This window comes from Colletotrichum godetiae, assembly GCF_030913485.1.
Source record: "Colletotrichum godetiae strain CBS 193.32 chromosome Unknown BDP55scaffold_25, whole genome shotgun sequence".
NCBI classification, from domain to species: Eukaryota; Fungi; Ascomycota; class Sordariomycetes; order Glomerellales; family Glomerellaceae; genus Colletotrichum; species Colletotrichum godetiae.
In genome coordinates, this window is record NW_026851273.1 from 505277 (window position 1) to 529053 (window position 23777).

Consider the following 23777-nt stretch of genomic DNA (forward strand, 5'->3'; position numbering starts at 1 on the left):
TCTACGTACCATCGTGAGGACCCTTCAAAATGCCGTCAATAAGCTGCTCCAACCAATGCCGGGTTCATCCCGTTTCCAAAATTAGCACCGAATCCTCTCATCATGCAGGGACACACAGCGCCCGTTCCCCAAGTCAGGAATGTCGTGTTTCCTCACCCGGACCTGTTGTTCAACGACAACCGGGTGGGATTTGCGGAGAAAAGCTGCCTCGGACACGGCTTTGGCATCATCTCTACTGGCTGCGTCGCATTTCTTCGCCCTTGACGCATCACGCACTCTGTACGCAGCAGTGTAGTCGACCTTTGGGGGTGGTGCAGAGCCACGCAACTTCGTCATCAAAACAGCCATTCGCCTCAGCTCGCCCAATAGCGACTTCCTTCCGCCTTGCCCTGTTTACCGTCGCATTTTCGGGACGCTTAGAACTGGCTCTTGGCCGAGAGATCCCTGATCTACGCCTATCTACAACACAACTGCAGGAAATGAAACAGGCTAATTGTTGAAACGGAGGATTCTTGTCTTGCAAGTGGTGTCTGCAGGGCTGAAAGCGTATGGCGAACCTTGCCGTCCATACGAGCCAGATCCGTCGCACCCACGTACCATGACAACTTCACCTCCTTGATAGGCAACAGTCGAATCCACACTTTAACTTGTTGTCAGGTCCAGGAACGCGGGGTAGAAGGTGATAGAAGGAGGGCATAGCCACACTGTTCCTCCATCGTGGCTCACATGACTGTGTTTCTATACGATAGCGTGCTGATTCTGTATCGGCGTAGCTTATCCATGGTTGCGCAGATGTGGAGGTTCGGAGCTGTCGGGAGGACGTTTTCTCGCTCAACTTGGCAGCTTGGAGACCTATTTGTGGATACGCAGTATTCATGATTCCAAGTTCTTCATCAAGACTTTGCTGCATAGCTACCTTGGTTCGGATGACATTTTCGAGCTGATTTTGGGAATGATCGGGGTTTGCTGTTCACGAGACACGTGTAAGTGATCAGCGGTGATGGCGGGGAGGTGGTCTGGCTTCGTTCTGGAGGCAAATTCAACTTGCGACTAAGATGCACGTGATAGTGAGGAGTTGGAGAGTCCCAGAGGCACTGCCATTTATTGACTAAGCTCGTCAATACGCAGTCCAACAGGGATCTTGTGATCACGCTGAGTATTCAAGGTGAGTATGGTCGATGTGCCCTTTCTTGGTTTGGAAGCACTCTGAACTAAGCTCGACGAACACAAGTGACTAGTCACGGTAGTCTTGTGGCTATGATTGGACTTGCTTCCATCCAACGGTCGTGTCGTCAAAGACCCTCGGAAGCGTATCGTAGAGCATACATTTGCATCCTTATGAGATGAGCCATATGATGTAGCAGGGGTCGTGAAGTAAACGGTCCTTAGGAGGCGGGGGTGTACCGCCGTGATATCATGGAATCCCAAGAGAAGCAAGACCATGAAAGAGGAATCATCTCTATCTCGGAGTCTCCTCAGTCTCGGGATTCTGATTTTGAGCATGATAATTTACCTCTAGACAGTCCCAATCATCACCCTCGGTCTGTATAACCTTCTTTTCAACAAACGACATCGAGACACGGAAGTTTTGTGACCAGTATAATTGTAGGAGGGCTTCGATTCACAAGTTTGGGAGAGTTTCAGGCAGCTCAGTGAATGTATAAGAATTGCCTTTCTCGGTTGATGATGTGATACGGCGTTCGGCATATGGTTATCCTAGTGTCCCAAGTTCCGATTCGTAAAACTAGATTGTGTCATTCCTTGCCTAGATCCTGGACTCTACTTGGGTGTGGGATATTCACAGAGTTGCACCTGGCCGTCTTCTCACTCCGGCAACGTCACGTAAAGGCGCAGCCCAAGCTTTCAGTGGCCCTTTACGTCTTTAAATATCGGCCAGGCAGTTTATCATGAACGACGTTGAATGTAACAACACGGAAGGCCACGGAGTGGCTAAGTGATGTATAAGGTGGTCATGGCTTGATCTAGGTCTGTCCACCACTCCTAACGTCGAGCATTTGCATAGGGAGAAAGACACGTAGCTGGGAAAATACTTGGAAAAGTGTCGTTGGCCTTTCATGTTTACACATATGGCTTGGGTGAGCTTTGAATGTCTTGAGTGATGAGTTGACGAGCTGCTCAGTGAGTCGATATAGCTGCCTTGATAGTTGGGATAAATTTTGCAGCTTTTGCATGGGATATGTCGTAGGCTCTCTTGCACCGGCGTCTAAACAATTGTAGGAGGGACCTTCCAGTGCTACCCAATGAGCTTCTGCTCAGATTGAACGCGTGAAGATTTTACTCCATAGCGTGGACAGTGAGTTGTCGGAGATGCAGGACCGCTATGGAATATTCCACCAATATCAATTAGAAGACGTGCATCAATTCGGCAAGAAAAAAAGCCCAAGGTAGAGTTTTTACTGAATCCAAATACGAATCCATCTTTAGGTATACGAGAGGACTGTGACAGTCCGCGTGACTACCTGAGGGGTGGCTGGTCGATGGGAAATATTCTCCAGAAACCTCTCTTCGTTGATAATTTCTAGCTCAGATTGCCAGAAACATATACGATTATCAAAAGGAACTCAAAGTTGTGAAGTTGTTCTCGGAAGCAGCCTCGACCAAGATACCACGCCTTACTTACACCGAAGGGCAGAATTTGCGGGCAGACAGAGCCGGCGATTCGGAACCCACTTTTTTTTGGATCGGCGCCCAGTTTGAGTGTGGCCTGTGCGCCGGCACTTGGAGGGGTGAGCTTCAGCCACGGTGGCTTGACTTTGCGACGACATCATCGGCTTCCAGACACTTGTCCAACAATTCCGTCTCCGTCAGAATTTCGAACTGAACCAACCCCGAGAGCGCCGCGAAACCCAAAGCGAAAGACATAGTAGAAGGTACAATGGCTCGACTGTCATCGGCGTCACCGTTCACCGCTGGCGCATCCCCCGAGAAGGGCGCGGCCGAGCTCAGCCAACTCCTGCGACGACTTGACCACGCGATCCTCCATGCCGACCAGGGCCGCGAGCGCCGTTTACGGGCCAGCGAATTTGAGCGAGCGAGATTAAACTCGGTAGGGGGTTCCTGATGAAGGTCAATATAGCGCGTGCGTGTGCTCACCAGGATTGCCCCAATACAGAACCTCGAATATGCCCGAAGTCTTCTTACCAGAGTCGAGCAGGAGGCGCTGCACGTCAAGCTGCTCTCCCGGAGGCAGGATATGCAGGTCGACCTAAACCGTAAACGCGAACTTCTCGAAAGGCTGGTAGATAGGATGCATGATCTCGAACAGGTGCGCTCTTTAGATGCCCTTCTAGACGGAGGGGTACGGCGACTTTCATGGGTCGTTGCTAATAACTGCGCAACAGTTACACGAGGATGAGGATGACAACAGCTCAGATGAAGAAGATATTCTAGCCGATATCATACCGACACCGAGCGAAAGCATGGACTCGCGATCAACAGACATACCCACAGACAACACCCCCGAAGACGACGACGACGACGACGACGACGACGACGACGACGACGAACCAGAAATACCGGACCTGCCTCCACCCGTATCGGCTGTCCCCAGAGACCCGTCAGAGCCGCCAACGGCACCAGCACGATCAGCAACAGAACCATCGCCAGCGCCGCAAACACACACGACCCCCGACTCGGGCGGCACAAAAACAACGCAGACCCTCCGCTCCCGCGGCCCAGCCCGCCCAGACTCCCCATCAGCAACGACAACAGCCACAGCTCGCGCAGCCCTCTTCGCCTCCCGTCGCTCCAACACGACGAAATCCTCCGCCTCGGGCCCCACGTCGTCGACGGCGACGGCCGAGGCGATCCTGGACCACCAGCGTGCGGAGCAGGACGCGCTCTCCGAGTCGATCCTCAAGATGGCCAGCGCGCTGAAAGCCAGCTCGCAGAAGTTTTCGAGTACCCTCGAGCAGGATAAAGGCGTGGTGTCGCGCGCGGCGGACGGGATGGATAAGACGGAGAGGTCGATGGACGCGGCGAGCCGGCGGATGGGTACGCTAAGGAAGATGACGGAGGGGAAGGGGTGGTGGGGGCGGATGATTTTGTATGCTTGGGTGTATGGGCTCATGGTCGGCTTGATCTTGTTGGTGTTTGTGATGCCGAAGCTGAGGTTCTGAGGGTACATGGTAAAAGGGGGATGGAAAACGCCTATCATCTATGTTCAAGAAGAGGTTCAAGATCGGGTTTGACATGTCTACAGAGGCGTTGGGATAACAAGGAGGGCTTTGTCTGCGAATTGGATGCGAGGGGGCATGGCATAAGCGGCACTATGAAATACAAAGATGGTTTTTTTTCTTTGATTCAACGATTTTGCTCATTCTATCCCGTCAAGCTTGCTGGTGTACTAGGCTACCCCATACCCAGCAACTTCCCTCACAGCCCGATCCAAGCCGCACAAAAGACAAAAGCCAGCGCAGCAAACCCCGGAATAAGGCCGTGTTGTACAATCCCCACCGACGCCGACTGTCCCAGCGCCAAAGCAGGCGAAGGCGAGGGCGGAACAGCGAACGTAGAGGTCTTGATCGGTCTAGACGACGAAGACGCCGAGGGCGTAGCCGTCGGGGTAGCACACGGCGCCGCGGTCGCAGTCGCAGTTGCGATCTGGGGCCTGGACGTAGTCGAATACGATGATGTTGATGATGACGGTGGAAGCGGATCAGTGACAAAGGTAGGCCACTTATTCGCCGCGAGGCTCTGGATGGATTTTGTCTTGAAGTCGGAGCCGAAGCAGGCTAGGCCTGTTCTCTGGGATTCGCCTGAGCCGTGGAGGAGGGTGCCGCAGATGGGGCTTTCTGTGTTGCTTTGAAAGGGGAGGTTATGTTAGTGTGTTCGAGATGGGATTGAACTCGAAGAGGGGGAAGGGGGTGAAAGGGGGAAGGGGAAGGGGGTTAAAAGACATACCAGCAGAGCGTCCTCTCCCCGTTTTCCGTCTTGCCGCTGCAGATTGGTTCGGCGGGGCCTAGACAGGTCGAGTAGAGGCTTCCGCAGAGCCATCTGCCTGTGTTGTGGCATGCGATTCTGGAGGTTCCTGTGCCGGCTGTGCAGGTGACCAATGCGAGTTCTAGGAGAGGTTCATATTAGCTTTCGCAATAGTACTGAGGCCCCCTTTTTCTTCTTTCTTAATATCTCCTGATCCTCCAGAGATGTGCATGTAAATGACTGGAATTGACTAACCTCCGCCTGTCCTAAAGTACCCGCACGTCTCCTTTCCTGTGCTCTCTGAGATGACTTGTCGCGGGGTTGAAATTTCAGAACGCTGGTCCAGTGGGCCGCTGTTCTTTAATCTGTCAAGTGGTAGAGTTGCGCTCTCTGTTGGCATCATGACGATGGCGATGGGATCCGCTGTGGTCGGAGACAGGAGGATGCCGGCTAAAGCGAGCAGAACAGAGCGGGCTCTCATAGTGGCATAGAGGGAAGCGACGTAGAAGCTAAGCGAGACTTCTAGGAGAGGCGGACCATCACCGACAATAAACGCGCGAAAGGCATTCTGACTTGGTCATATAAGTAAGTAGATTCTTGGCATCTTTCTGAGGACGAAGCTAGGTGTTTTTGAGGTTCAAAGGTGGCTCACACTCGAATGGCACGGTTCGAAATGGGAGCAAACATGTACGACGAAAGACACAAGCGACGTGAGTGCCCTTGCGTGTATTTGAATGGGGACCGGATATGGGCCGGATCCGCGTCTCTTTGTCCATCTCGTCGCTTCGTCTGCCCTTAGTTCGAGCAAACATTCAGCGCGAGGTTTTTCAAGGGCGGAAAATCTCTGTTATGTTGCATGGTCCCGAACTCTCATGAATGGGGCTTCAAGGTTTCTTGGAATAGCAATGATCAGGACAAGGCGAGAGTACGCGAGGTGCGCATGTTGAAGTAGGAAGTAGAAATTTAAGTATGCTACCGTGCTCGAACCGCGTGCAACTTGATCCTTGAGAAATCGACATGGCTAAGTAAACTTCACAGGTCTGGGAAACGTCGATGGGAAGAGTCAACCGATCATGACCTGAAAAGTCTCGTACTTACATTGATTTGGAATTGGGAGAACTGGCCCAAGAGAATGTTCAAAGCGAAACAACATCAAGTGCCGGCTAGGCATACCATGAAGAACTCTCTCCCCTCTCACAACGTATTTCAGGTGCTCTCGAGATCATCCGCCATACGCTTCGTAATCAATCCCAGTGATACGCATGAACGACTATAACTAAGTTCTAAATAATGTGGTGTCTCTGCTTGCAGGGTTCACACTTATACCGAAGAAGAAAAAACATGATAATTCATTTCTATAACATCGCTTGGCCCGCCTGAGACTTTCGCGTAAAATCAGATGCTGGATCACTTTGGAGATCACCACAGCGTCGAACAGTCCGACTCAACCCAACTCTGCAGGCTTCATCGCGCTCCCTATCGAATCGCTCGCCGGCGCCTGAAACTCATCCCGTTGCGCAGACGAGGACGCGGGTGACAAGGGCGACATGGGCTGATAGTCCCACTGTTCTCCTCCTCCGCCTCCCTCTTTCAGATTAGGAGACACACACGGCTGATCGCCAACAAGCTCGTGGCTGGGAGACGGCGAGACGTGACCGCCGCTCCTCGATTCTTCCCGGACCGATGTCTCTCGTCTCCATCTCACGACGAGCCATGTAGCGACGCAGCCGGCGATGGCAAGGATGGTTACGCTGCCGAGGACGCCGCCGACGATGGCACCCGTCTGAGAGCCTCTCGATGAAGCGCCACCGCCGCCGCTGCCGTTGGAAGGCTCTGGCGTCGGCGCGCTTGTTGAAGAGGCTGTTGAGAGTGTCGGGCCCGATGGGACGGAAGCGGTGGGCTTGTCGTCTGGGGTTATCGAGGAGGAGTTTGGCACGGATGTGGTACGTGTTGTCTCTGCTGAAGAAGAAGAAGAAGAAGCCGTGGTGGTGAAAAGAACTGGAGGAAGCAAATTGGACGATGCGGTATACAGGTAGACGATGGGATCCCACGGCAAGCCTGTCTCGCGACATCCCCAGAGCGTCTTGCTCTGGGTTCCCTCTTTCCTGACGAATTGCTGACACTCCCCGTTGAAGCCGTCTGTTGACGTGCTATTATTTCATCAGACACTATTAGTGTCTTCTACCCGCCCAAGAAGCTACTGGAGGGGGGCAACACGTGAAATTTGTCTCGAGGGACGCGGACGTACCAGCAAATCGTATCCTTTCCACGAGTTTGAGATGGAGATGAACCGCACAAGGGGTTACTTTGAGGCAAACAGGAGACGATTGGGTTCGTTCCACAGAACAGGTAATCCTTTTGAACGATGCAGCTGGTGTCTGGTTCAACGCAAAGGCGCGTTCGTATCTCTATAGTAGCCAAACAGAAATTTATCAGTATATTGTAAAGACCGAGATTGTCGCGTGGAAACATTTTCTGTCAAGGGTCGGGACTGTTCTTCTTAGGGAAAAATTAAAGAAGGGAGAAGACTTACCCGGATCCGTTTCTTTAGAAAGGGTGAATAAGCCGCAGGTGTTCTTGCCTATGGTTCCGGCTGTGACAGGGTCTCTCTGCTTTAGTCTCTTCGCGACGGCATCTGAATGCATGACTACCGGCGTCAGCTGCGGCCGTGGCCATCGATTTGCTCTCGGTATTGCGGGACTGCGGTCGTTGAATTCGAGCTCTGTCGATGGCTCTGATAGGCTAGGACGCCAGAATCCGAAGCTTTCCGCCGTTGGTAGGCTGGCCGCAACGACGAGGAGCAGAACCGAGAGGGTCCGCATCGCTGGAACTCTGACCCAAAAAGAAGTATTAACTGAGTGAACGGGAAGATGGTACTGTTGGAGTAAATGTGATGATGGGGCAAAGGGGAACAAACGAAGATGTGACGAAAGAGATGGGAAAATCGAGGCGTAGTCTGGGCGAAAAGGGTTGCCCTTGGTTTTATTCGCAGGTTTGGTCATGCGTCTTTGTTTAACTCTCAGAGGGAACAGTAGTCATTTGGGACGGATAGTAAGATGGAAGGGCTGTTTGTGATATGTTCGATGGCGAGCTTGATTCGTGATCCGAGCTGTGTTAATTTCCCTTCTCTTTGAAGGAGGGTGGTACAAACATGTTCTCGTGGTGTTTGCTCAAAATGTTTCTTTTCATTAACTGTAGCGCAAACACTCTCTCATCTAGTCACTCGGTTCTCGCATTGGTTTTGGTATTATAAAGTCCGTTTGGTGCCATGCTTTTTGACAAGTTTGTGGTACCCGAACATAGGCCACCCCTTGCTGTTGCGAATTTTGCTCGAGCACTCCCATTTGCTCGAAGTTCGAAGGTATCGCAAGCTGCCAAGTCTTCCTTATGTACCAAGCAGTGTCTTATTACTACTTACTAGCGACCGTAGCTTTTGTTTTCCTGCGAAGATATGAAAAAAGTTTAATGCTGTATCACGTTGTGTGCCACATCACTATTGTTTCTCACAGCCACCCAGTCTGTCACCACTTATGAACTGATTTTGTAAAACCTCTGCTGAGAGAAGATTAGTGCAATACTTAGTGCTGCTATCATTCTATTAGCTATGGCAATTCTAGGTCTCCAGTCTCATGATGTGTCCTTGATCTTCTTCCTTCCGATCAGCCTTTAACCCCGGGTTCAGCCACATCTGATCTCAGAATACTACTTCCTCATGGAAGCCTGTGAAATCAAGAGACTTAAAAGATCGGTGTAAGTTGAATGGAAGAAGGAAACACTCAAGTGACTACTCGCAGAGATCCCAAGACTCCTCAACTTCAGGCTCAGGTTCAGTTCGGTTGACAGAACTGGGATTCTTGGTGACAACAATCTGGTACGTATTGGCGCGGCCTTGGCCGAAGATGATGACCATGTAGGCCAAGAAGAACTCGAACGTCTAGAAAGGTAGGCTAAATGTCAGTATCCTATGCTTATGGTGACAGAAAGGGGGAAGGGAAAGAGCTGCGCTCGAAAACCCACCCGGTAGACCTTGGGGCCATACATGACAACCAAAGCGTCTCGATTCCAGACAAAGTTACCGTACCACTTCCGGACCGTCTCAGAGTAGTGGCGACCAATGTTGTCCACGCTGTTGACTCTGAAGCCGGCGGTCTCGAGCTGGTTGGTCAAGGATCCGAGCGAGGCATAGGGGACGGCGTCGGGGCAGACGTACTTGGCCATGAGGAGTCTCCATACGAGGTCCTCGTACTGCCAAGACTTGTCCGCGCCCGCGACCTCGACGAAGAAGATACCGTCGTTGGACAGTAGACCGTGAATATGCTTGAGGAAGTCTGAGCACTCGCCAGGGCCTGTGTGCAGAGCCATGAAGTTACCGGGGCCTTTGTGCTGGGCGAGATGCGTGCAGATGATCTTCTTGTATCCGCCTCTGATGGCCTGGATGTTGATATACTCGTTGGTATGGGTGAGGCCAGTGAATGGAACATTGGGAAAGATACGACGGGCGTGGTTGGCTAACGCTTGCCAGCCATAACCGATGCTGAGGACTCTATCGAATGGGTTAAGTCGAATCTTCTCACAGATGATGTCGAGCTTGTTGTTCTCGAGTTCCTCTTGAGACTCTTCGTTGTTGGTGTCGCGGACGATACCAGAGGTGTACATCATGCGCGGTCCCAGGAAGCCTCGCAGCAGGCCTACGTCGAGTTCCTCGTAGTCTGTATAAACACAAGCATCATCTGTATACAACTCGACTAGATATTTCTGATGAAAATCAGTTAGGATGAGGGGAAAACATACCATGAAAGCAGAGATCCTCAGCCATCTTTGGGATGAGCTTGAAGAGAACGTGGTAGATGAGACCGACAGTCAGACGGAAGGAAGCCCAGTCATGTCTTTTCTCGAGGATAGCCAGAGTGTCTCCGTTCAGCTCGACGTCTCCATTGAGGTACAACTGACAGAAGGTGGCCATCGGGATCTTTCTCTTGCCGCGGTACGTGACCTTTTCCGGATGCTTGAAGGTCATGTAGGATTCGATAGTATGGCCGGGGAGGAGAACGGCCTCGCTGATGCGAGGGCTGATGGCGGAAGCAACGAGCCAGAGAGCGGCGGTAACGGGGACTGCTATAAAAGCGCTGAGAACGAAGTCAATGATGGGACTGCCTGCGAAGGAGAGCCAGAGACCCTGGAGTACGATGACGTACCCCAGGGCCAGGCTCTGACTCGGGGAAGGCATCGTGATTGTGGTGGTGGATGGAGAGTTGGAACAGAGATGGGAAAGCTAGAAAGTCATTTAAATAGAGATCTCTCGGTATTGCTTAGTCGCTCGCACGTATTCGTAACACGATACGGGGATATCACTAGACTGTAAATGACAATGGAGCGGGACTTTGAAGGTCTTAATACTGCTCGGCCACTTTAACGTATTCATAGGACGATACGGGACTGTCACCGGAGTATGACAGGCACTGGAGCAGGACTTGAAGTGTCTGGACATTACTTAGATACTCGAACGTACCCATGGTACGATGTAGGACTGGCATCGGAGCGTGACTGGCATTAGAGCAGAACTCGAAGTGTCTCGATAGTACTCAGTCACTCGTACATATTCGTGGTACGATGCAGGACTATCGCCGGATCGTGACTTGTATTGGAACGGGACTTGAAGTATGCATGTAGGTTTTCGATTAACCAAGGTAGAACCAGGAGCAAGCCCTTATTCAATTCACAACCTTGACAAGGGAATCTTTTTACGCTTCACTGTCGTAATAGCTGCTCGACATTGACGATACTCGGCTTTCGAGTGAAATCAAACGCTTCATACTCGCAATCTTGGATATGCCAGCAACGGTCAGTATAAACCAACGTAACACGTAGATTTCACACAATACGGGATTGACAACAAAGCGGTATGTGAGAAGAATATGGACTCACGTTGAGCAGAATCTCAGTGGGGAACTGAAAGACATCCGTTATTTGAGTCTGAACTTTTTAGGAATGACGTATTTGGGATTGTCAATGACAGGCAACGAAAAGCCACTCATCATTTCTGTGAACTGGTTTCAACAGTCCAGTTTTTTGCTTTTTTTCTGTCCTTGTTTGAGTCACAATGAGAGATGGCCACTAGAACAGGGGCAGTCAAGAAAGAGAAGCAGTCGGTGTCCACTTCACTGGCCTATGAGTCACTACCTAGTTATACGCCCTGTGTGATTTCTTTCAGGAAGGGGAAGCAAAAGCTCAAGATCGTGGTACCCCAGTATCTCCCCCCTCGGAGTATGCTCTTTACCTTGTTACTTTCCTCTAGAAACTTATAAAGCCAGCCCTTCTATAAGAGCTGTAAGCGAAGGGGAACCAAGACTGATTATCCTCTAACATAAAGAGCGGGTTAGAGATTGCTTTCTTGACAATATCTTTCCGTTTATGTAGGTCCATCTTGAGGACTTGGGCGTACATAGTTCGTCAAGCGATCTCGCCTTCAAGAATCAAAGAAGTCAGCCAGCTTAGCAGGCCAAGTGACTGAGAAGAATATATGACTTGGCACTATGAAGTGAATCTTTGGCGCTGTACTGTTTGTACTTGTAAAGAAAAGGAACTTGTGATCTCCTTGTCTCTATTATACTTCACTATATAGTTGCCGACAGCAAAAATCTGCGCGGAAATCTGCAGAATGACTCTACGGGCAGCGTATGCAAGAAGTGAAAAACAACTGCTAGAGCATTGAAAGACTTATGAATCAACAATGTCCTTCTTGTTTTGTAGTGTCTGCTTTGGTCAGCTCTCCTAGCACACTTTGTTGAGAAGGGAACGTTTGAGAAAGTTGAATGGATGTTGAAGAATTAAAGATGGTGTGGAGATGCAAGCAAATGCGGGGAGCCGAGAGAGGGGAGCACGGACTTTGCAAGGGAGCTTACCCCAATTTTGGGGGCTACTCAGCGACTCCAAAAAGTTACAAAGAGGACGCTGTGAAAGTAATTTGTGAGGAGTTGGGAATAGCTTCATTTGATATCCTAAATAAATTTAAACCCCCAAAGTTCCAGCCACGGTGGGCCGATCATCTCTCTATAGACTCTCAATCAAAATAGCACAGTCCGCAAATCTGTACCAACTCTTGTCCACCAACCCATCTTACCCTATCACTCAGGAGGTATATCCAAAGAACCACATGCACACACAACTTTAACCCTGCAAATACAACCGTCCCTCCCAAGGCCTCAAGACCGTCTTGCCACCCTCGGAAGCAACTCTATCCTTGACGTCGTCGTAGTTACCGACCCGGATCTTGGCGCCCTCGCCGGGGACCTCGACCGCCTGTTCCTCGCCCGTGAAATTCAACACCACGACGGCGCTCCGGCCCCCACGCGACTTCTTATACACAAACGTCTCCTTATTCTCCTCGTCAAACAGCTCAAACGCGCCGTGCGTCAGCAGCTCGCCCTCCTCCTTGCGCAACTTTAGCATCTCACGCCAGAAGTTCAACACCGAGCCCGGTTCCTTTTCTTGCTTGGCGACGTTGATGGACCTATACTCGTCGTGAACGCGCATCCACGCGCCCTCTTTATTGTCCGTGAAGCCGGCGTAAGGCTTGTCGTCCCACTGCATCGGGATGCGCGCGTTGTCGCGGCCGAGCAGGTTGATGCCGTCCATGACGTATTTCAGCATGTCGCTGCCCTCGCCAAACTCCTTTTTGATGTCGTCGTAGTAGTTGAGCGCCTCAATGTCCTTGTAGTCCTCGATGCCCCAGCTGCGCGAGACGTTGGTCATGCCGATCTCTTGGCCCTGGTAGACGAAGAGCGTGCCCGTCTGCGAACACATCATGAGCGCCAGCATCTTGGCTGACGTCTCGCGCCACTCGGGCGTGTCGCTGCCCCAGCGCGAGACGGAGCGCCCCTGGTCGTGGTTCTCGCAAAAGGCCGTCGTCCAGCCGTCGGTGCCCTCGATGAACATCTGCCACTTTGCGACGATGCGCTTCAGCTCGGGCAAGGTCCACTTCTGTGCCTGGTACTTGTAGCCGACGCCCTGGCCGAGGTCGACAATGTCGAACTGGAAGACCATGTCGAGCTGGCGGTCGGCGGCGCTGATGAACTTGAGGACGTGTTTCGGGTCCGGGGTGTGGGGGAGCTCGCCGACGGTGACGGTGTCGTAGTGGTTGAGGACTTTTGCGTTCATCTCGCGCAGGAACTCGTGTATCCGCGGGCCGTTGCAGTAAATCATGTAGGCGGGCTGCTCGTAGGCGTTCTTGTTCATGATGGGGGCGTCGCGGAAGTCGACGCCCTTGCTGTACATGTTGACCGTGTCGATGCGGAAGCCATCGACGCCCTTGTCGAGCCAGAAGCGCATGGCGTTCTCGTAAATGGCCTCGCGCGTCTCCTCGTTCTCCCAATTCAGGTCGGGCTGCTCCTTGGCGAAGAGATGGAGGTAGTACTCGCCCGTGGGCTCGTCCCACTCCCAGGTGCTACCGCTGAAATGGCTTCGCCAGTTGGTGGGAGGCAGACGTGTGCCGTCCTCGGCGTAGCGGGGTGGTTTCCAGATGTACCAGTCGCGTTTGGGGTTCGTTTTTGAGGATCTCGACTCCTGGAACCACTTGTGCTGGTCCGAGGTGTGGTTGACGACGAGGTCGAGGATTAGCTTCATACCGCGCTTGTGGCATTCCTCGATGAGAACCTCCATGTCGCGGACGGTACCGTAAGGGCGGTGGACGTCCTGGTAATCGGAAATATCATAGCCCATATCGATCTGGGGACTGGCATACATGGGCGAGACCCAGACGATGTCGGTGCCAAGGTCCTTGAGGTAGTCGACTTTGTCAATCATGCCCTGGACGTCGCCGAGGCCGTCTCCGTTGCCGTCCTTGAAGCTGGCGGGGTAGATCTGGTAGATGACGGCATCCTTCCACCAAGCTCTGCTGGCGTTGTTCAAAGTTATTGAACCCATTCCGAAAACTAGTCTGACAGAGCTGCTAAAGCCAGCCTACCTAGAGAGGTTGTAATTGGGTGTAAGAGAAAGAGAGGAAGGGAGGAAAAAGAAGGAAGAAGGAAGTGGGACAGTAGATATGCTCAGTACAGAGTAAAGGAGCGCAGGGCAGACAAGAGCAACACAACGACTAGCTTGCGAGCTCAAAAACAGTGCTCGCCCGGAAGCTTCTCGCTCTCACTTATATACATCTTCACGAATCGGACCACAGTCGACCTTAGCCCGGCGCCATTGTCTTTCCCCGCCCCCCTCCTCGCTGTCTCTTTGGTCTCTCTTTCTGTCTCTCAAGTTGGAACCAAGTCAAGAAAAAGGTGGTCGAAAGACCACTGGCAATAACCGAGGCGGGACACGAAACGTCGTGCGTGTGTGGGCCACGGTGCGGAAGATCGTCCCTCTCCATGACAGGCCGGTGCATGCAAGCGCCGCATGCGGGTGGTGGTGGCCCTTGGACCTTGGAGTCAGTCCCGAGTCTACTTGCTGCCCACGCGGGGGGGCGGCCACCTAATCGTGCTAAGTAACTTGTGTTTGCTAGGTGCGCGTTCGATGGCTCAACGTGTGTGTGTGGGTGGTGGTCCGCGGAGAGAGTGGTGGTGGTGGTGGTGGTGCGCGCAGGGCCGGCCAATGACACGGCCAAGAGGCAGCTCAATTCTCGCTGTAAAGTCTGGAAGAAATACAATTGGTTCCCCCCGCGCCGTGCGGACTATTTCTTGGAACCATGGTCCATTGGTCCCATGTGTGTGTGCCCCGCGGCGAGGTCTCCGTAGTTGGGGTTGTCGACTTAATGGTGTGGTGTGAATCCGTATTAGGTGCTGCGTGTTGCTGCGTGTGTGTGCAAAATACAGACGAAGAAAAAGAGCGAACTCCACGCCCAACCCAGGGGCGCGGGTTGGATTAGCGGGTAAGATAGGCAGCCGGGCAAACTCTCGCTAAAATTGTAGATCGGGGCGCTGCCGACCCCTTCTTTTTTGGAGAGTTATTGGAGTATTGGAGAGAGAGTCTCGGGCCTCTTGGGCCTCTTTTGTGGTCTTGTGAGTTCTTTCTAACTAAGCTTACCATCCAGTTTACAAACCTATTACAACTTATCCGTGCCAACCAAACCAACCAACCAGTCAATCCAGACACGCACGCTAGGTACGTAAAACTTGCGCACACTTACACCGTGACCACTGATTCCCTCAAGAATAGGCACGCAGCTTGGGCGAACCTTGAGTAGAGAACAAGTGCTTAACATTGCCACGTTCAGCCAAGTGGTCTCATTTCACTCAATGGCCCGTGGAAGATGCCGTGCCGTTCTCCCATAATGCCAAGGCCTCATGGACGGTTCTTGGAGGGGTTGTAAGTTCCAGATTCCAACCTGTCCAACTTCCCACGCAAAACACACACACACACAGAGAGTAAGGAGGACCACGTTGCCCGTTTATCCATGACTCCAGACACACACACACACACACACGACCTCTCTCTATCCGCGGCCATGCATTATCCGCTTTTCTCTGGCGCCTCTCACCCCTCCTCCGTCTGATCTACCGTCACGGGAGATTCTCCGACGACAGCTCCGACGACATGCGTCAAATCACACTTGCTAATTCTCCCTTCTGGCCTATCTTCTCCTTCTCGGTACAACTCGGTCTCCCTACCATCTGACCCTGCCTTAGTCGCAAACCACCCCGAAATCACATTCCCCGTCCCGAAGTTCAACCGCTTCTGCCAAACCTCTTCCCCATCACCAGCTTTATCCGACCAGCCTTCTCGTGACGATCACCATCTCGTTGGAAGGGTGTTCCCTCATGCTCCTTCGGGAAATGCTGAGACCACCAAAACGGGCCATCCATCCGCCCCAAGATAGATAGACATGTCGTGGCAGGGTACCACCAACCAGCCCCCCCTCGAAAGCTTGTCGTCACTTATCAACGACGCCAGACGGGAATATGAACCTTCGCCCTGAACTCTGCCCAACTTTAAACATTAAAAGACGTCGTAGTATCATGTACAGAGACCCCCAGCCCGGATAAGCCGCCTAGAGCGGCAGGGCGGCAGGACGGCAGTGCCGCCGTGCCTTCGTTGCGGCTCCGCGCCTTCACCTCACCTACTATACCTTGCCGCACCGTAGACCCCCTTTTGTGTTCCTTCTCCGACTTCGACCTTCCCTCGCAACCTAACTTACAAAGGTAACTTATGTTGAAAAGTAACCCCAACCAACCAACCACCCGGCCCTCACAGCTTCAGAGGCCCGGACCGTGGGCAGCTCAAGCTCAGTTCCAATCTTACAGTTAGTCTGGCTAGGAACTTCTGGGATTACGTTCAACTTCAGACCTCCCCTAATCCACTTACGCGGGGTACCCTACCCTACCCTACCTACCTTAGTACGGATACACGTGTGCAGGCATTGTAGGGCCGATGATCTAGCCGGATACCCTATCGAAGTCCCTGTTCGACTTCGGATATGCTCAGGCAGGTGGGAAAGATAGATAGGGAACGTCAACTCTCTCCTCCATCTGCACACGCCAGACACACGCCAGACACACGCCAGATTCGGCCGACTGTCCGCCGAAGCGGACAAAATCGTAGCTACAGAGTTCCGGATAAGTTTCAAGTCATATGCCATTTTTGTGTAATTCCCTATCCTATCATACTTAATACTACAAACCGCCAGAATAGACGCAAGACGCTTTTGGAGATCCCGATTTTCCAGGCGAATGAACACTCCTGAGAATACCTTGCTGTCGCCTCACAATAAGATGGGCTACCCTTTCGGGCTATTTCCGAGCCTCTACTCCTCGTCATCGTCAGCGGCATCTGCCATGCTGGTGTCAGCAGCGGGTTGCGCCTTGTCGGCCTCATCATCAGAATCTACGCCTGCACCATTCTCCTTGGGGGCTTCATCCTCGTCCTCATCCTCGTCGCTCTCAATGACCCTGCCCCGCCTGGACCGTGAGTTTTGCTGCCGTCTGCTGATTCCACCGTCCTCGTCATCGTCTTCGTCGATGTCTCTGTTGTTGTCAACCTCCATCTTGTCCTCGTCATCGCCGCCCTTCTCTTCAGCATCAGAAAGAGGAGAGCTGGCCTTTTCGAGTGCCCTCTCTGCACGGTCCAAGGGGTCCTCGTCCTCATCCTCGTCATCGCTGTCGACGATGATCTCCGCAGACTTGTACTTGCTATTCACCGTGGACTCCTTCTTTGTAAGGCGGCGCTTCTTCTTTGTTGGGCGTTCCTCGCCCGAGTCTTCGCCGTCTGTCTCGGTAGCCTTCTTCTTGCGTGACCCTCTCTTCGGGCGGCTTTCGCCATCGCCTCTGGGTGCCGACTTCTTCTTTCTCTTGACCTTGTCGCCAGTCTCGCTGTCGGTTGTCATTTCGGCGTCTTGTCGGGCCTTCTCCTCCTCGGCACGACGCTCTGCAATCTCTCTGTCTCTTGCCGCGATTTCTTCTCTCTCCCTTCTGATCTTCTCCTGTTTCTCGCGTTGCTTGTCGAGAGCCTGTTGTCGTTCCTCCTCACGTTTCCGGAGCTCGACTTGACGCTGCTCCAGAGCCGCCTGCAACTTCTCCTTGTTCTTCTCCTCGTACTCCTTCTGGCTAGCTATGGCTCTCTCAAGCTGCTTGCGTTGAGTGTTGCGGGCCATGTTGGCACGCTGCTCGACGTCGTGTTTGGGGTAAGGAGTTTGTGGATGGCTCGCGATCTCATCGAGAGCAGAGATTGCAGATTCAAGCCCAGTAGCAGCCTCTTGAAGTTGCGCCAACGTCCGCTGGTTCTCGTTGAGGCCATAAACAGTGGTTGCCATTTGGATCTGAACGAAAGCCACATTGAACTTGTAGTGAACTTGTTCCGGTGCTGCTTCGAGTGCCTGAATATTGTGTTAGTCACTGCAGATGGAATTACCTGGAGACAAGTAAGTTACCTTGTGTGCATACTTGAGCGCCTCATGATACGCGTCCAGGAGTTTCTCAGATCGGCCCTTGTTGAGCCAAGTCCGTCCCAAACAGGCGAGAATGACCGGATCGCTGCCCTTGCCCTCTTTTGACAAAGCAATCTCGTAGTTCTCGATAGCCTTGGAGTACTGTCTGAGCTCAGCATAGATGTGACCTAGGTTGACGTAGACATGTGCATCCTTGATAGTGTCCCGAATCTTGACGAAAATGCCCAAGGCCGTCTTGTAATCCTTCTTGTCCTCGACCAGCGCGATAGCAATACCCTGTGCCGCGTAGGCATTTTTGGGGTCCAAGGAAAGGGCCTTCTCAAAAAACTCAACCGCTTTGCTGTACGTTGCGCTCCTCTTGGCTTTGTCACTGTCGCTTTCACGTCGCATCTCTCGAGCTTGGATGAGGTACAAATTGCCCATGCCAACCAAAGCATAGCGGTCATGCTTGTCGTAATTCTGTAGTGTGTGTTTGTAATGACGGAACTCATGGTCTTCGTTGATGTTGTGTGGGCGCTTTCTAGAGTGCACCTTACCCATGTACCAGCCGTACAAGGCTCGGACCTCGAGGTCCTGAGGGTTTTCTTGGTACAGCTTGGCAACGGCGTCAGGTCCCTCCTTGTTGGGGTTCCTACGAAGCTTGATATACGCAAGTCTCGTCCTGGCGTCGGTATAGTCGTCGTGGCGCTTCAGCAAACCTTCGTATACCTCGGTGGCCTTGTCGTAAATACTTTGTGACTCGTAGCTTCGACCAAGATTGAAGCTAATCGTGGTGACCAAAGCATCCGTATCAATCTCTTGATCCTTCTCGCCAATCTTCATGCAAGCACCCAGAGCCGCCTCAAACATTTCGCTGGCCTGCTCGTGCTTCTCAGACTGCGAGTAAAAGCAACCAATGTTGTTGAGGAGCTGCGGAGGGAGGAACTTGCGGAGGGCTGCGCGGTTCTCGGCTTCGTCTTCAATTCCGGTCGGGCGTTCTTCCTCCGGGATCTGGTCGAGTTCCAAGTGCTCGACTTGAAGAAGGCACTGCTGAGCTCTCTCGGGGAACTCATGCTCGTATAGACGGGCCAGGTTTAACAAAACCGCAGCGTCTGGGGACATCCCCTTCTTGCTATCCTTCCAAGCACCTCGCACACCCTCCAGAAGCGAAATCGCCTTCTTCATCTCGGCTGACTTGTCCTCCTTGCCGTCCGCGTCTTCGTTCGCGAAAACTTCCTCCGCGTACAAAGTGCCCAGCAAGATCATAGCTTCGTGGTTCTTGGACTGCTGAATCATCTTCTCCAATCGCAACTTCGCCTCACCGAGGTCGCCTCGAAGCACTGCTAGCTGGGCAGCACCGAATTTCGCAGGCATGTAGCCACGCTCGGCACCGCCACGCGCATCATCGGCTCGGCGATAGAAGTCACTGGCACGTTCTGGGTCGCCAGTGTAGTGTTCCTTTCTTGCCAGGAGATACCAGCCGTCACTCGCGATCGCATTGACGTCGGTGTACTGAATGGCCTTGTGTGCGAGTGAGTCTACCGTGCCGAGCTGTTTGCGCGACAGGAAGTAGCCGGCAAAGGTTGCGCATGTCAACGGCATGTTCTTGTCGAGTTTGAAAGACTTCTGGGTATACTCGGTCATTGCTTTCTTGTATAGATGAAGGAACTCGGGGCTGTTTGTGGGGATGCGGCTGCTGGCGTCAAGATGATAGAGACCGAGAAGAATGTTTCCAACCTTGTGCTCGGGGTTGATTTCAACACACCGCTCCCAAGCAAGCTTAGCATCATCCTTGAAGCCCAGTTGCCAGAAACAGCAGCCAATGCCTATCCTCGGATCGGGGTCGACGAAGTCGGGCATCTTCTGCAGAACCTCTTGGTAGGATGCCAGGGACTCCGGGTACTTCCCAAGTGAGAAAAAAGTTCGCGCCTTTCCCATCACCGCAAGCATGTTCTTCCCTTGCGACACTCGGATGGCGTCTTCGAAAGCCTTGAGTGCCGATCGTAACAAATCCGCCTTTTCAGAGTCCACCTGTCCATGACTTGCCGCCTTGGGGGTCTGCAGAGACGCTCTAAGCAGCTGCAAAACTCCGCGAGCCAGGAACAGGGGAGGGTACGCTGGGTTGATGCGCGACGCATCGTTCAGCGTAGAAGTCGCCAGTTGCAGGTAGTATTCTTTTGTCTTGGCTTCGGAAGCCAGCTCGCCATCGGGGGGCACTCTCGGCGCTTCGCGACTTTTCCACAGATACATCCAGCATAGGCATCCAATCATGCTCAGCTTTTCCCTTGGGTTATTGTCGCGCATCGCGTTTCCACCTCGGACCAGCATCTCGATAGCATGGTCAATCTTCTTCTGCTTGGCATAGGCCAGTGCAACGGTCATCCAATAGGTTCGAGCGGCGCGTTCGTTTTCGAAAAGGGTGCAAAGTTCGGTGGGGTCATCGAAAAGTTCGAGGAGATCGATTTCGACGGCTTCGTCTTCGGCTTCGCCTTGAACCGGGACGTCGATGGCGGCTGGGATGTCAGAGAACCGCTTGCTGACTGGCGCGCTGGCTGCGCCATTGGTGCCATTCATCGCGCCGTTCTTGAGGGCTGACATTTTGGCGGATGGGAGGCTATGACATGCCTCGGATAAGTTTGGTGATGAAGTGGATGAAAAGTGAGGCAATCTAGAAATTCGGGGGGGAGCTGGGATGAGGCTGAGGAAAGATCAATCCGTCGCGTAGCACTTGCCTGCTCAGTTGGCCTTGCACATGTGGATTCATAAAAGACGCTAGTGGGGTGTTCTTGCAGCTGTCCACCAACCATGGTCAAGTTTTGATTGGCCAATCAGCTACAAAAGGTACTGAGTACAGGTCCTCCAGGCCATAGCTACTCCTTACACCATGTACTGGATACGTATAGCTTCACTTACACCTTCGTCACGTCTTCTCTCTTTTTCTCGACTCAAAGTAAACCAGATATTCTGCAAGAATAGCCAAGCTTTCCGAGTTGAGTTGGAAATCATTGAAGTGAAATTTGCAGATAAGCTTTGGCGAAACGCAGCTCTTCGCTCGATGAGACGTCCGTTGTATAGGTGGATGCGATTCGAAGATTGATGATTGAAATACGGACATGAGCTACAAATCAAGACCATAGGCATAGGTAGAAGATGCGGATAAGTTCCGGTCCTGGTTTCTTTTCCTTTGCCCAGAATACAGAGCTCGAGCTCATATTCTCCAGATGCATAAAGAGCTCGGGACTTTCACTTGTCTATCAAGTCAGCTAAGGAAGGAGCAAGTGAGGTCGCCCTAACCGACTGACTGACGGCAGGTGCGCCTTCGCCATCATCTTCTCACCTTGCACACTCAGAATTCCTTCTTTCACACCACCTTCCACCTGCGATTTTACTTTTTCACAAAATCACATTGATTGGCAACATTCTCTTCTTAGGTACCCTGTCGATACAATCGAAAGAAGTGCCAAGCTGGCATTCGACCACCATTGCCACCATTCAAACAGCTGTCAACCTTCACCCAGTTCACCATGCCCGCCATTCCCAAAGCTGTGCAAGGAAGTGATGGCCTTCTGGAGAATTGTTTTCACAATCGAAGTACCGAGTCCCTGACAGGGCGGCAGGTTGAAGAACCAAGCGGTCCATTGCCCCCGGTGCCCTCAGTACCGCCAGGTTCTCATGTCCAATGTTTTGGATGGGGATGCCTCAGTGAAGCACAGCAGGCTGGGATTCTTGTGACCATTGTTGTGGTATTCCTATCTCTCTTTCTTGGTCTGCTATTCTTTCTACGATCAAAGAAACAGGAGGATTGGGTTGATGGTGACCTCGTCCTTGTCCGGCCGAAGCGACGACCCAGACCCAGAAGCCAAGCGGCCTCCTTCAACTCACAGCATTCGCGCTTCTTCTTCAGACACGAGGGGCTGACAGGCATGCAGCAGCCTCCTCCACTCATGATTGCTCATCCGACAATTCTTCACTTTCCTCCGCCACCTCCTCCGCCAGTTCCGGTTCCCCTCCCAATGCCGATGCCTATGCCATTCCCACCACCTCGACCGATATACCCTTATCCGATGGCTTATCAGACGAACCAATACCATTCGATGCAGGCACAAGCACTTGGACACTCTCAAGGGCCCTCTGTAGCTCCAAGATTCCCGATCATCGCCCAGTACCAACAGCAACCGCAGCCTTATCCTCAGGCCCAGCAACAAACTCACTTTCCATGGAGTCAGATGTCTGGCCTCCCGCAGCGCTCTCCACAGCCACCGCGAAGAAGACCATCACTTGCACGAAGACTCTTTGGTCTGTTCAACAACCCAGTCGGTAGGGCGTCAACCATTGCCGGCTCCGACTCGGACTCAACTCGAGCACCATCCATAAGGAGCAGCCGCCATACGCGAACTTCGGCAACATCCATTGCCACACCACCGTCTCCTGTAGCGCGACCCAATGGGGATGCAACGCACGGATCAGACGCAACGAGACCAGTTGAGGTGTCTCCCACGGTGGCCACTGTCCATAGTGATGACTACATCGCTCCTGCAACTATGCGGGATGAGTCCCCTGAACGCCACCAGCCAAATTCAGCTTCGTCAGTCCCAATCAACTTGAGCAGCAAAGTTCAAGATGAAGCGCGAGGGGAGGCCACTGTTATCGAGTCTCCGGCCAAAGAACAAGACAAGGCTGAGCCTGACAATGCAAAGGCCTATCCGACTTGGAAACCGATCTGCGAGGACGCCGAGGCCGCTGAAACCCACCATCCTCGACCTATCGCCAAGCCCCTTAAAAGGTATGATGTCTCGACTACAATCATGGATGTAAAGCTCACAAAATACAGTGCCCTGAAGAACGTAAGGAAAGCCGCTGCAGGCGCTAGACCAAGCAACATGAAGAACGACCAGAAGCTCTTATCCAAAGAGGATCCAAGGTAAGGGGGACCCCACCTAGGTCTCAAATGCTTACTGACTCCACCAGTGCTCAAACGGACTTCGCGTCTAGTCGTATAGTCACTTCGTCAGAGGACGCAGAAGCCAGCTCGAGAAAGTGCAAAGAGTGAACTACTTCCTGAGTCTTGAACTAGAACCGCACGCTGATACGATTCATAGAGAGGAACATCAGGGAAACTCTGTCGACAAACGCAATTCCAAGAAGGACGCAGCCCGCGAGGCCAGACGTGATTATCCAGACGTCTTGGGTATGCCCAAGAATGCTGTTGAGACGACAAAGAAGCCAGTATCGGCTCCTTCAAGCAGCCAAGTCAGAACAGCAGAGAATAAGCAACACCAGAGCTTGAGTCCCAACCAACACTTGCGGGGATCCTCGAGCAGAACTGAAGAACTTCGGTGAGCCGCACGAACTAAGTCGCCCAGGCATTGGCGAGTGAACGCTGACTGATGTTAAGATTCGATGTGTCCGGCTCTGGTGTCACGGAGACCAGCGACTCGCTGAACGACTACTCGCCGCCCCCGTCTCCTCCGAGACCGATCCACCAGGGCGGCGGTAAGTATGCTCCTGACCAGCTGCGAAGGAAGCAAGCAAGAAGAGCGTACTAGGCTACGATGACAGACGCGGCGACTGAGTGGTCACCACGAATCGGTGGCGGGGAGGAGTGACTGATGTACGAGAATGATTCTTTTCGGAATGAAGACGGAACAAGATTGGGACTATACGGAGCATCGTAATTCCCAGACAGGCGACCTACTGTTCAGTGGTCGGGGGGGTTTGGTCCCGACAAGATAGGTGAAAAAGCATGTGCATTTGGTCATTCGCGTCACCGAAGCTTGTTTGAACCGATTGAGATAGGTATTGGAGTCAGGAATAAGGGTTCAGATGTGCTACAAGGATGTAGAATCATACCAGACAAGTAGTTCGTCCATACCCAATGATGAGAATTGTGCAGCTGTGGTTCATAAGATATGCCGAGTAATGCATAGCCTGGGAATGCACACAGATGCTCAGCGGGGTGCAAAGCAGGGGTAACTTTAGTAAGACA

The 23777-nt window shown here is 52.5% G+C and overlaps 9 protein-coding genes across 9 annotated transcripts; 4 read left to right on the forward strand and 5 right to left on the reverse strand.

Moving 5' to 3' along the window:
* Positions 1–81: 81 nt before the first annotated feature.
* BDP55DRAFT_633041 (uncharacterized protein) lies at positions 82–910 on the reverse strand (the record flags this gene model as incomplete). The annotated part of the gene is made up of 2 exons (XM_060572499.1): positions 82–389; positions 727–910. 2 exons carry the CDS (start codon positions 908–910, stop codon positions 82–84), a joined length of 492 nt encoding a protein of 163 aa, XP_060428603.1.
* Positions 911–1006: 96 nt separating this feature from the next.
* On the reverse strand, positions 1007–1678 carry BDP55DRAFT_178978 (uncharacterized protein). The gene has a single exon (XM_060565805.1). It carries the CDS (start codon positions 1501–1503, stop codon positions 1102–1104), a length of 402 nt encoding a protein of 133 aa, XP_060428604.1. The 5' UTR covers positions 1504–1678; the 3' UTR covers positions 1007–1101.
* A 1083-nt stretch (positions 1679–2761) lies between these two features.
* On the forward strand, positions 2762–3506 carry BDP55DRAFT_666975 (uncharacterized protein). Its single transcript, XM_060575136.1, has 2 exons — positions 2762–3286; positions 3363–3506. The coding sequence occupies exon 1, from the start codon at positions 2897–2899 to the stop codon at positions 3080–3082; it is 186 nt and encodes a 61-aa protein (XP_060428605.1). The 5' UTR covers positions 2762–2896; the 3' UTR covers positions 3083–3286; positions 3363–3506.
* Position 3507: 1 nt separating this feature from the next.
* BDP55DRAFT_666976 (uncharacterized protein) lies at positions 3508–4311 on the forward strand. The gene has a single exon (XM_060575137.1). It carries the CDS (start codon positions 3882–3884, stop codon positions 4137–4139), a length of 258 nt encoding a protein of 85 aa, XP_060428606.1. The 5' UTR covers positions 3508–3881; the 3' UTR covers positions 4140–4311.
* A 700-nt stretch (positions 4312–5011) lies between these two features.
* Positions 5012–5601, forward strand: BDP55DRAFT_666978 (uncharacterized protein). The gene is made up of 2 exons (XM_060575138.1): positions 5012–5083; positions 5197–5601. Exon 2 carries the CDS (start codon positions 5247–5249, stop codon positions 5430–5432), a length of 186 nt encoding a protein of 61 aa, XP_060428607.1. The 5' UTR covers positions 5012–5083; positions 5197–5246; the 3' UTR covers positions 5433–5601.
* A 784-nt stretch (positions 5602–6385) lies between these two features.
* BDP55DRAFT_769326 (S-adenosyl-L-methionine-dependent methyltransferase) lies at positions 6386–10168 on the reverse strand (the record flags this gene model as incomplete). The annotated part of the gene is made up of 4 exons (XM_060581055.1): positions 6386–7091; positions 8730–8875; positions 8959–9650; positions 9733–10168. The coding sequence occupies 4 exons, from the start codon at positions 10166–10168 to the stop codon at positions 6386–6388; spliced, it is 1980 nt and encodes a 659-aa protein (XP_060428608.1).
* A 1940-nt stretch (positions 10169–12108) lies between these two features.
* BDP55DRAFT_633046 (alpha amylase) lies at positions 12109–13863 on the reverse strand (the record flags this gene model as incomplete). The annotated part of the gene is made up of 1 exon (XM_060572500.1): positions 12109–13863. The coding sequence occupies one exon, from the start codon at positions 13861–13863 to the stop codon at positions 12109–12111; it is 1755 nt and encodes a 584-aa protein (XP_060428609.1).
* Positions 13864–16672: 2809 nt separating this feature from the next.
* On the reverse strand, positions 16673–20389 carry BDP55DRAFT_554036 (tetratricopeptide; the record flags this gene model as incomplete). The annotated part of the gene is made up of 2 exons (XM_060569354.1): positions 16673–17740; positions 17795–20389. The coding sequence occupies 2 exons, from the start codon at positions 20387–20389 to the stop codon at positions 16673–16675; spliced, it is 3663 nt and encodes a 1220-aa protein (XP_060428610.1).
* Positions 20390–21855: 1466 nt separating this feature from the next.
* BDP55DRAFT_729623 (uncharacterized protein) lies at positions 21856–23337 on the forward strand (the record flags this gene model as incomplete). Its single annotated transcript, XM_060579589.1, has 5 exons — positions 21856–22574; positions 22623–22712; positions 22760–22837; positions 22891–23127; positions 23187–23337. 5 exons carry the CDS (start codon positions 21856–21858, stop codon positions 23335–23337), a joined length of 1275 nt encoding a protein of 424 aa, XP_060428611.1.
* Between the last annotated feature and the right edge of the window lie 440 nt (positions 23338–23777).